A 12074-nucleotide genomic window follows, 5' to 3' on the forward strand; every position below is an offset into this window, starting at 1 on the left:
GCAGGTTAATGGAACAGCTACACAGAATGTTTTATGTATCCCTCTGGAGCTCAACATTAAAATATTAAAACTGACAGATGGCTTCTGGCCCTGAGACAGCACAATTCTCTCTCAAGCACTAGTTTAAGTATATTCTAATTTAATATAGGACAGCTAGTGCTGGAACTCATCAAACTCTTACTTGTGATAATAACAAAATGTCCAAAAATACATTGTTACAATCTGCCATAAAGTAAGATTAAGGTGAGGCTGTAAGAACAATAAGTAGTACCCCGCCCTCCCAATCAAATGGAAAACTATTATTGTGCCTTAATTAACAGAGAAGAAACACGATGAGAAGAAACTGAGAAACTAAACAGAACTGTAATGGTTCAAATTGGTAGTTTCTTGATGATAGGTAGGTTATAATTAAATATAAGATAGCTCTATTGCTATAGAAACACACTGCAGACTTCACTGGGGAAGATCATTTTCACATATTGAAGCTAAAAATAGGTAGATCGGGTGTGAGATTATGCATGTCTGTCCGATCATTTAATTGGTGACAGTTTTCAAACAGAAAATATAGTTATATTGATAAATAAATATCCACCAGCACGTTATACACATTTAACATAACACAACAACAAATCAACCAGATATTACTCACATAACTCAAATAGAAAAGACAATGTTTCTCTTCACAATTGAATGAATCCTCGCCCGTGACATTAGAAGACTGTCACACCCTTCACTCCTCTGAAGTGATTAACTCCGTAGCCAGATCTCAAGGGGGTGATCACACATACAGGATATACTGCTCATGGTCATACCAGAGAGTTGGCTCATATCATTGGATGACACATTGTTTTGGTTAAGAGAGCCTGGTATCCACCTCTAATGATGTCATTGCTGTTTGCCTCACAGTCCCCCACCTCTAAAAGAGGCCTTTGGGAAACCAGCAAGCCTCCATGTATTGAATGTTGTGCTGCACCAAGACAGATGTTTGCTGGTCTTGTTTACAAATACTGCAAAATCTCCTCTGAAGTCCAGGAGGTCAAGCTATGATGACAGAATGATAACAAATAGCCACCTGGAGACTAGGTTGTATTTATCCAGATACACCAGGTGTCAAACTGTGTAATCAGTATTTTCCCATTACAGAATGACATTCATACAGGAAAAACGACAGCACAGAGTTCTATTCCGTCTAGGGTACCTAATATTTTCTTATGACAAGTTACAGGTGTAACGTTAAGCGTTGTATAGTCTCTATACACATACGAGAGAAAGCTTTTTAACTGAGCAATGTATGCTTTAACATATATTAAACAGTAACCAGCGGGCAAGACACTACTCAATAAGAGCCTAAGACTTTCATTGTGTAAAATAATCACCATATCTTAAATACATCATCAAATGTTTGATTAATTAAAATTGGAATCGGTAGCGGTGAAACTGCCGTGTCCATTTGCGATATTACAACAACGAAGACGTTACATCAACAACCAGCACTGTTTTTCCCCCCTCTGACATCGTTACACGTCATTGCGCGTGCGATAGAACAGCAGAGTAATGTACCACGATGCTGGTTGCTCATTGGCTCAAAACAAAAACAATAACAAATGCGCCTGGGGTGGCCAGTGGCGCTATTTCCCTATCGCGGATCTCAGCTATTTAAGAACTATAATTTATTCAGATTAACAGATAAACTTTATCTGAGAATCGGAGACTTTCAGTTCTATAGGTAAAAAACCGTAATTTAGGTATAAGGACAATATTCAATCTGTATCACTGAAGCGCTACAGATTGTGCGCTAGAAATGTAAAGGTAATTTCCGATTGAGGTGACACATGCAGAGTTGACTGAGAATGCAGTCTCCACTAACGCGGGAACATTGCCTTGAAAATTAAATCACGCAGTAACGCTGAATTTCTGCGATATGGATTGAATAGAGCCCTTAGTTCCACCATTTTCAAAACACAGTCACACTGAACAGTTAAAATGTTTGTGATGGTAATTGTTAAAATTGAGTGCCACCTCTTGTACAATATAAGAGAATATATTGTAAAAATGTATTGTGTCAATACGGTTCTCTGGTTTAGATTTATATGAACAGCAGCAGTTTGGTCTGTTAACAACAAGTTGTAACCAACAATAACTTTAAAAGTGGTTTACAAATGTATACTTGTCTAATTTTAAAAATATATTTTTTCAATAATCCTGGGTTGTGTTCATTAGACACAAAACGGAAGAAAACGGATTGAAACAGAAACTACTGGTTCAATAAGAAACTCAAATGTTTAATTTCTGTTGCAAAATGTTTTAAAACATTTCCCACTGTGTGCCATAATGAATGCAACTCTGCTGATCCAAATGGGGTCGTACATACGTGTTGTCACAACATGCCGGAAAGGGGTGTCAAGCGTGATCTCGACTCCCTTGCGCCTCCCTGTGGACAGTGGTGGGAGTGCCTCTCTGTTCCATTGAGAGCTGCTCCATGGCAGCGCTCATGGCTGCCTGGACCAAGAAGCGAGCCGTCTGCACTAACAGGTTCTCTCCACACAACAACAAGTCCTGGTCGTACTCCGTCAGGAGGCCACTCTTGCCGCTTTCATCCCCCACCTCATGGCCATCCTGGTCGGACACATCCTGGTCTGAGTCAGCCCCGGGGGTGATGCTGACGTTGGTCAAGGGCTGGCCATTCTGCACAATGTTATCTTCTGTGATCCTGCAGAGCGTGTCATTCTTCTCAGATGCATCAGCAGTGTCCTTGGCAGCAGTCTCTAAAGAAATTATTTGATTTGAGTCTGAGGGATACTCATTAGTGTCCATGGCAACGCTGTTGAGTGTATCGATTATCGCACAGTCTGACTCAATGACCTTGTCCTTCTCTAAACACTGGATATGATACAGTTCATCTACTCGCATCTCGTTAGCATCCATGGTAACATTGATGACTTCACTGAGGTTTGAGTCTGTGCCAGTTTCGGTACAAGTCTCAGTTTCCCATAACTTAGTTTTGAAAGAAGTCTCAGGTTCCAACATCTCTGTTTCCTTTGAATCATTTGTTGGACTGGTCACTGTGTCTTCTGTATCTACCACTGGTCTTACAACTCTTGTCGGGATGGGACTCACTAGTAGGGACTCTGGGCTCGTTGGGGTGTCTGTTGGGCCTCCGTCCTCGGGCTGCAGGGTGCTCACGTCGGCACACACTGTCACTCTCTCTGTACATTGTCCTCTAACCTCAGCCCCCTTTTCCAGAAGCTCAATCCCCTGGATGTCAGATGTGCACTGTTGTCCCGTGTCTTGTGTCCCCATTGGCTCCACCTCAGTCTCCTTGTCTCCAGTGTCCTGGATGTCCTTGTTTCCAGGGTCCTGAGTGTCCTTGTATCCAGTGTCCTGGGTGTCCTTGTCTCCCAGAGGGAGCACAGCTGAAGGTGCCCTTCTTCCACACATCAAAAAATGCTGAAATGTCTTCCTGAAGGTCACTGACGGTTGTTGTTGGACGTCTTCAGAGACCTCCTGTACAACATTTCCCTGTTTTGGCCTTTGGCCGCGGACGTAAGACACTGTCAAGAGCCGCTTGAAGGTCGGCCACGTCCGGATGGTAAACCTTCGCCTCCTTTTCATGACATTGTCAATGTCAGGAGCATCGCGGACACACCTGTCACTCAAGGAGATGGTGTCTTCTCCCATTGACTTTGCTTCAATATGAGTTAGTCTCTCAGCTTGTACAACTCCCTGGTCACCATCCTGGATTGAAGCTTTTGCAGCGTACTTCTTCCTTTGTCTTCTGACGCAAATGAGAGCCGGGGAAAATAACCTTCTCCAGCCATGCTTTGTTGATTTCCTCGTCTTACTGTGTCCTTCCAATTGGCCTTCACTGGTCTCATCCTCATCTGAGGTGGAGCGCCACCTTGAGGGCTCAGTGGGTAGTTCAGATGAAGCTTGATCCTCATCCATTTTTGAGGTTGTACAGATGTCGTCTGAAGTGGCTACAAGTTGTGATGATCCCGTCTCTCCAGCTTCTATATTTGACTGTTTGATGGAGGAATCCATCTGAGTTCCATTGATGATGTTCACTCTTTTGTTTCTCTTCTTAGAATGAGCCTCAGACCTGTCACCTCCCTGGTTGTTGGATTTTGATTTGCCCAGGAGGAGTCTGGGTGGACCGGTCAACTTCCTCTTCAAGACAACTTTTTCCTGACGCTGTCCATCTTGGCCCCCCTCAGTCGCCATTGGTTAGTTTATAGCCCAGCACCAAAGTGAATGCTAACGATTGCTTAGAAATGAAGAACGCACCTCACTTATGCACAGCAAGCTGTCATGGAAAAGTTCTCTCTTCTAATTACCAACAAGGAAAATCCTCAAACCTGGGGAACATCAACAGAGAATGACTAAATTAGAATTGTAATTGTCATGTACATTGCTTTGTTAATTAATTAATTCCAAACGCTGATTAACCTTCAGTTATGCCCAAAGCTACTGTAATAATGTATGTAGAGCATTTAGCCATTAGTCTACAGAAAATACAATGAGCTCCAAAAGTATTGGGACAGTGACACATTTGTTGTTGTTTCCAGCCCTTTGGATTTGAAATGATACAATGACTATGAGATTAATGTGCAGACTATCAGCTTTAATTTGAGGGTATTTTCATCCATATCGGGTGAAACTACAGCATTTTTTGTACACAGTTCCTCTATTTTAGGGGACCAAAGGTATTGGGACAAGCTTAAAGTAGTCAAAAGTTTTGTATTTGGTCCCAAATTTCAAGCACACAATGATTACATCAAGCCTGTGATTCTACAAACTTGTTGGATGCATTTGCTGTTTGTTTTGGTTGTGTTTCAGATTATTTTGTGCACAATAGAAAGGAATGGTAAACAATGTATTGTGTCATTTTGGAGTTACCTTTTATTGTAAATAATAATAGAGTATGTTTCTTAACACTTCTACATTAATGTGGATGCTACCATGATTACGGATAGTCCTGAATGAATCGGGAATAATGATGAGTGGCAAAGTTACAGACACACAAGACATACTAACCGCTCACCATTACAATAACAGGGGAGATTAGCATTAGGAGGGGGTATGATATTTGTGCATCTAACTTGATCACTTATTATTATTCATGATTCAGTCAGGACTATCTGTAATCATGGTAGCATCCACATTAACGTAGAAGTGTTATTGTATTCTTATTTCCATATTTTATTCTTATTTACAATAAAAGTGACTTTAAAATGACACAATACATTATCTACCATTCCTTTCTATTGGGCACAAAATAATTTGAAACACAACCAAAACAAACAGCAGGTGCATCCAACAAGTTTGTAGAATCACAAACTGTATGTAGTCATTGTTTGCTATGAATATGGGACCAAATACTAAACTTTTGACTACTTTAATACACATATAAGTGAATTTGTCCCAATACTTTTGGTCTCCTAAAATTGGGGACTGTGTACAAAAAGTGCTGTAATTTCTAAATGGTTCACCCGATATGGATGACAATATCCTCAAATTAAAGCTGACAGTCTGCACTTTAACCTCATAGTTGTTGTATCATTTCAAATCCAAAGTGCTGGAGTACAGAGACAAAACAACAACAAATGTGTCACTGTCCCAATACTTTTGGAGCTCACTGTATATAAGATCACATGAGCAAATTTAACAAAGTATTTTCATAAACTGACTGACAGAAGTTAGTCTTTGAGACAGCTTTCGGGTATGATATAACTGAAGTAAACATTTAAGTTGTCAGTTTCATATCACGATGTTCCCAGAAAAAGCGATCAATCTGATAATGTATAATTAAATTACACAGATGTTTTCATAAACATGCCTCTTAGAATGATGGACAAGACAATTACAGGCTGGCTCAGTTGACTCACCGTGTTTACCTTGTTATAAATGGCTGCTTAGTTTATAGTTTAGTATATTGCTGTGTCCTTTATCTAAGATTAAATTACTATATTAATTAATTTATTGATCTGAAAATGATACAAATATGCATAACCAAAAATGTATTTAGCCTATCTGAAGGCAGAACATTATAATCATATTTCAAGCATCACCTGGCATATCATGTATTATAATGTTGTCCCCTTTATAATGAATTAATTGAAAAATCATTGGCTCAATATCAGACAGGCTATCAGCTTTTAATGTCTAATATCTAATACATTTCAGTTAAGCTAATTCCAATGATCCAAGCTCTCATCAGGCTATTGAATTGAATGAGTTTAGGATATTGGATTATGCAAGCACATGCGACAGTTATCATGCTATCAGTAATATGCTGTAATTTATCTTTTTGGTTACAATTTATCTTTTTCCTTTCATCTAGGCTGATGAAGCTTGTTTGCATTTATGGCGCCAAATGATCTTTACCAACTAAACGATTAACCCTGCACCTTGCTTCACATGCGAAACGGACAGATGACATGCTTGGTTGAGTTTTAAATCTATTTACTGGTCAACAATAATATCCTTGAAATACACGTATAGCCTACCTGGGTCTACCTGATAAAGCCTAATCCTGAAGGACGAAATTAGTCTGAGGTTATCGGTTGGCGTTGACGGCTATAGTAGAAATCTCCAGTTTCCTTCAACTACAGTGCGCCCCTGCCACTGCCAGGCTTGAGTATCCTTTTCAAACCCATGCCTGCTCCCTGCCTGCAGCGAGCGAGACTCCGGCGAGCAGCACGCAGGTAGTGTACCGCCCAGTTTCCATGGAAACCAGGTGATTGACAGTTTATTTAGAGAACTATGTCATTCAATAAAAATATAGAATGTGTGGATGCCTCCTAATCATATAAACGTTACTGAGGCAGGACAGAATGGACTAGAGTAGCCTTGCTATCCAATTTCTGTAATGTCTTTAGATGGTATGCATTTAATATTCACTTCTGTCTCTTTCAGTTGCTCCATCCATGAAAACACACATTTCCATAATTTAAAACGTATAAGAGTACCTTCAATTCATTAATACATGTTTTAGCATGTTTGTGTGCAGATGATTGCATGTGAGATATCAAGATTTAGATGCAATGAAAAATGCACTGACACCATATTTAAAAAAAATCAGAACTGACAGTGGAAGAGACATTTTCTTTAGTGTAAAATAAACATTTTTTAAGTAGAAAATCCCTAGCCATGATAAAAAAAACATCCCATCTTTCAAATCAGACACGCCCCACCTACAGTGTTTTACAAAATAACCTTAAAAATAACCATAGATTAGTAACCATGTCACTAAAATAGCCTAATTTATTTCCTGAAATGTGTCATGTTTAGCCCTGAAGAAGACTGGAAGATGAGTTAGCTATAGGCCTATCTGTTTTATTTTTGTACACTGCTACTTCAACTTCCACTGTGAGTTCACATCAGAGTTCCCTCATTCAAGTAGGTTAAAGGTCACATAACTAAATAGAAAATAGAGTAAGTCGATTTTTGTAGACAAACAGTACAGCATCTCATTGACATATTGATTAAGATAAGACATGTCACCAACAGTGGTCTTAATTAACCATAGATTTTTACCCAAGCTGTCACTATTATTGCCCATGTCTCAATTCTTTAATTACAGTCACCCTAACCTCTGAATAAGAGTCAACTGAAGATGAGGTAGGAGGTAAGGAGGTAGGAGGTGAGGAGGTGGTTAAAGGCTTATACATGTAAATATAATCAATTCAGTATATTTCTATGGCAGAAGGTACATTGTGAAGTGTTCCAAGAAATGAATGAAAGAGTCGTAAACAAAACACATTGGGGGCATTGGCAACTACAACTGACCACCTGATCATGATACTGTACCATCTTGAGAGCAGAAATAGACCACGGACAGATGGCACGGCCATATAACCATAACCATATGAATGGATATTGACATCATAAAGACAATTACAGCGCCTTCAGAAAGTATTCACACTCTTTGATTTATCCATAAATGTTGTTGTGTTACAGCCTGAATTTAAAATGGATTAGACTGAGATGTTGTGTCACAGGCCTATACACAATACCCCATCATTTCAAATTGGAATTTTCTTTCTAGAAATATTTTAACATTTAAGCTGAAATGGCTTGAGTCAGTAAGTATTCAACCTCTTTGTTATGGAAAGCCAAAATAAGTTTAGGAGTAGAAATGTGCTTAACAAATTGCATAATGAGTTGCATGGATTCATTCTATGTTCAATAATAGTGGTTAACATGATTTTTTAATAACTACCCCATCTCTGTACCCCACACATACAATTATCTGTAAGGTCCCTCAATCGAGTACTGAATTTCAAGCACAGATTCAACCACAAAGTCCAGGTAGGTTTTTACTTTGAGCATGGGGAAGTTATTCATTATGTTTTGTATGGTATATCAATACACCCAGTCAATACAAAGATTTAGGCATCCTTCCTAACTCAGTTGCCAGAGAGGAAGGAAAATGCTGAGGGATTTCACCATGAGGCCAGTTGTCACGTTCTGACTTTAGTTCCTTTTTATGTCTCTATTTTGGTTTGGTCAGGGCGTGAGTTGGGGTGGGCATTCTATGTTTTGTTCTATGTTTTGTACTTCTATGTGTTTAGGCCTGGTATGGTTCCCAATCAGAGGCAGCTGTCAATCGTTGTCTCTGATTGAGAACCATACGTAGGTAGCCTGTTCCCACCTGTGTTTGTGGGTAGTTGTTTTCTGTCTCTGTGTCTGCACCAGACAGAACTGTTTTGTGTTGGTCTATTTTTGTTATTTTGTTTTAGTGTTCTGAGTTAAAATAAATATTAACGTGGACACTTACCACGCTGCGTTTTGGTCCACTCCTTCTTCCACCAACAGCCGTTACAGAACTACCCACCACCAAAGGACCAAACTGTTATGCTGATGAATGAGGACCCAAAAGCGACGTAATAGAAACAGAGTCTTTATTCCAGTCTTAAACAAACAATGATTCTCAATCCTCTCGTCAGTAGAGAGGAACGACTGGAGACGCGACCACAGACTGCAGGTCGCTTCAGGAAGGCACAGGCCGTAGCTGACATAGACACCTGCTCACACGCAGCATCTGAAGAAGGCAAAAACACGACAGGGCGGAACAAGGACACGGAACAGCAAACATCAAACAAGAATCCGACAAGGACAGAAGCGGAAAACAGAGGGAGAAATAGGGACTCTAATCAGAGGGCAAAATAGGGGACAGGTGTGAAAGAGTAAATGAGGTAGTTAGGAGAATGAGAAACAGCTGGGAGCAGGAACGGAACGATAGAGAGAGAGAGCGAGAGAGGGAGAGAGGGAGGGGGAGAGAGAGGGATAGAAAGAGGGAAAGAACCAAATAAGACCAGCAGAGGGAAGCACAGGGACAAGACATGATGATCAAAGACAAAACATGACAGTACCCCCCCACTCACCGAGCGCCTCCTGGCGCACTCGAGGAGGAACCCTGGCGGCAACGAAGGAAATCATCAATCAACGAACGGTCCAGCACGTCCCGAGATGGAACCCAACTCCTCTCCTCAGGACCGTAACCCTCCCAATCCACTAAGTACTGGTGACCACGTCCCCGAGAACGCATGTCCATGATCTTCCGTACCTTGTAAATAGGTGCGCCCTCGACAAGGACGGGGGGGGGGAGGGAAGACGAACGGGGGCGCGAAGAAAAGGCTTGACACAAGAGACATGGAAGACAGGGTGGACGCGACGAAGATGTCGCGGAAGAAGCAGTCGCACAGCGACTGGATTGACGACCTGAGAGACACGGAACGGACCAATGAACCGCGGAGTCAACTTGCGAGAAGCTGTCGTAAGGGGAAGGTTACGAGTGGAAAGCCACACTCTCTGACCGCGACAATACCTAGGACTCTTAATCCTACGTTTATTGGCGGCTCTCACAGTCTGCGCTCTGTAACGGCAAAGTGCAGACCTGACCCTCCTCCAGGTGCGCTCACAACGTTGGACAAAAGCCTGAGCGGAGGGAACGCTGGACTCGGCGAGCTGGGACGAGAACAGAGGAGGCTGGTAACCAAGACTACTCTGAAACGGAGATAGCCCGGTAGCAGACGAAGGAAGCGAGTTGTGAGCGTACTCAGCCCAGGGGAGCTGTTCTGCCCAAGACGTAGGGTTTCGAAACGAAAGGCTGCGTAATATGCGACCAATCGACTGATTGGCCCTTTCTGCTTGACCGTTAGACTGGGGATGAAACCCGGAAGAGAGACTGACGGAAGCACCAATCAATCGACAGAACTCCCTCCAAAACTGTGACGTGAATTGCGGGCCTCTGTCTGAAACGGCGTCTAACGGGAGGCCATGAATTCTGAACACATTCTCAATGATGATTTGTGCCGTCTCCTTAGCGGAAGGAAGCTTAGCGAGGGGAATGAAATGTGCCGCCTTAGAGAACCTATCGATAACCGTAAGAATCACAGTCTTCCCCGCAGACGAAGGCAGACCGGTAATAAAGTCTAAGGCGATGTGAGACCATGGTCGAGAAGGAATGGGAAGCGGTCTGAGACGACCGGCAGGAGGAGAGTTACCTGACTTAGTCTGCGCGCAGTCCGAACAAGCAGCCACGAAACGGCGCGTGTCCCGCTCCTGAGTAGGCCACCAAAACCGCTGGCGAATAGAAGCAAGCGTACCCCGAACGCCGGGGTGGCCAGCTAACTTGGCAGAATGAGCCCACTGAAGAACAGCCAGACGAGTAGAGACAGGAACGAACAGAAGGTTACTAGGACAAGCGCGCGGCGACGCAGTGTGAGTGAGTGCTTGCTTTACCTGTCTCTCAATTCCCCAGACAGTCAACCCGACAACACGCCCTTCAGGGAGAATCCCCTCGGGGTCGGTAGAAGCCACAGGAGAACTAAAGAGACGGGATAAGGCATCAGGCTTGGTGTTCTTATTTCCCGGGCGATAGGAAATCACGAACTCGAAACGAGCGAAAAACAACGCCCAACGAGCTTGACGTGCATTAAGTCGTTTGGCAGAACGGATGTACTCAAGGTTCTTATGGTCAGTCCAAACGACAAAAGGAACGGTCGCCCCCTCCAACCACTGTCGCCATTCGCCTATGGCTAAGCGGATGGCGAGCAGTTCGCGGTTACCCACATCATAGTTGCGTTCCGATGGCGACAGGCGATGAGAAAAGTAAGCGCAAGGATGGACCTTGTCGTCAGACTGGAAGCGCTGGGACAGAATGGCTCCCACGCCCACCTCTGAAGCGTCAACCTCGACAATAAATTGTTTAGTGACGTCAGGAGTAACAAGGATAGGGGCGGATGTAAAACGCTTCTTGAGGAGATCAAAAGCTCCCTGGGCGGAACCGGACCACTTAAAGCAAGTCTTGACAGAAGTCAGAGCTGTGAGAGGGGCAGCCACTTGACCGAAATTACGAATGAAACGCCGATAGAAATTAGCGAAACCGAGAAAGCGCTGTAACTCGACACGTGACTTAGGAACGGGCCAATCGCTGACAGCCTGGACCTTAGCGGGATCCATCTGAATGCCCTCAGCGGAAATAACAGAACCGAGAAATGTGACAGAGGAGACATGAAAGGCGCACTTCTCAGCCTTCACGTAGAGACAATTCTCTAAAAGGCGCTGGAGTACTCGTCGAACGTGCTGAACATGAATCTCGAGTGACGGTGAAAAAATCAGGATATCGTCAAGGTAAACGAAAACAAAGATGTTCAGCATGTCTCTCAGTACATCATTGACTAATGCCTGAAAAACAGCTGGAGCATTAGCGAGACCGAACGGCAGAACCCGGTATTCAAAATGCCCTAACGGAGTGTTAAACGCCGTTTTCCACTCGTCCCCCTCTCTGATGCGTACGAGATGGTAAGCGTTACGAAGGTCCAACTTAGTAAAGAACCTGGCTCCCTGCAGAATCTCGAAGGCTGACGACATAAGGGGAAGCGGATAACGATTCTTAACCGTTATGTCATTCAGCCCTCGATAATCCACGCAGGGGCGCAGAGTACCGTCCTTCTTCTTAACAAAGAAAAACCCCGCTCCGGCGGGAGAGGAAGAAGGCACCACGGTACCGGCGTCGAGAGAAACAGACAGATAATCCTCGAGAGCCTTACGTTCGGGAGCCGACAGAG

The 12074-nt window shown here is 43.0% G+C and overlaps 1 protein-coding gene across 1 annotated transcript; it reads right to left on the reverse strand.

Annotated features, from left to right (window-relative positions):
- Positions 1–344: 344 nt before the first annotated feature.
- On the reverse strand, positions 345–6686 carry LOC129817738 (uncharacterized). The gene is made up of 2 exons (XM_055873249.1): positions 6507–6686; positions 345–4355 (listed from the first exon to the last, which is right to left on the reverse strand). Exon 2 carries the CDS (start codon positions 4219–4221, stop codon positions 2401–2403), a length of 1821 nt encoding a protein of 606 aa, XP_055729224.1. The 5' UTR covers positions 4222–4355; positions 6507–6686; the 3' UTR covers positions 345–2400.
- Positions 6687–12074: the final 5388 nt, after the last annotated feature.

This window comes from Salvelinus fontinalis, chromosome 20, assembly GCF_029448725.1.
Source record: "Salvelinus fontinalis isolate EN_2023a chromosome 20, ASM2944872v1, whole genome shotgun sequence".
Lineage (NCBI taxonomy): Eukaryota > Metazoa > Chordata > Actinopteri > Salmoniformes > Salmonidae > Salvelinus > Salvelinus fontinalis.

Bases quoted from the DNA above. Each gene is read 5' to 3' on its own strand.
- LOC129817738 (XM_055873249.1), bottom strand. From the start codon at position 4,221: ATGGCGACTGAGGGGGGCCAAGATGGACAGCGTCAGGAAAAAGTTGTC.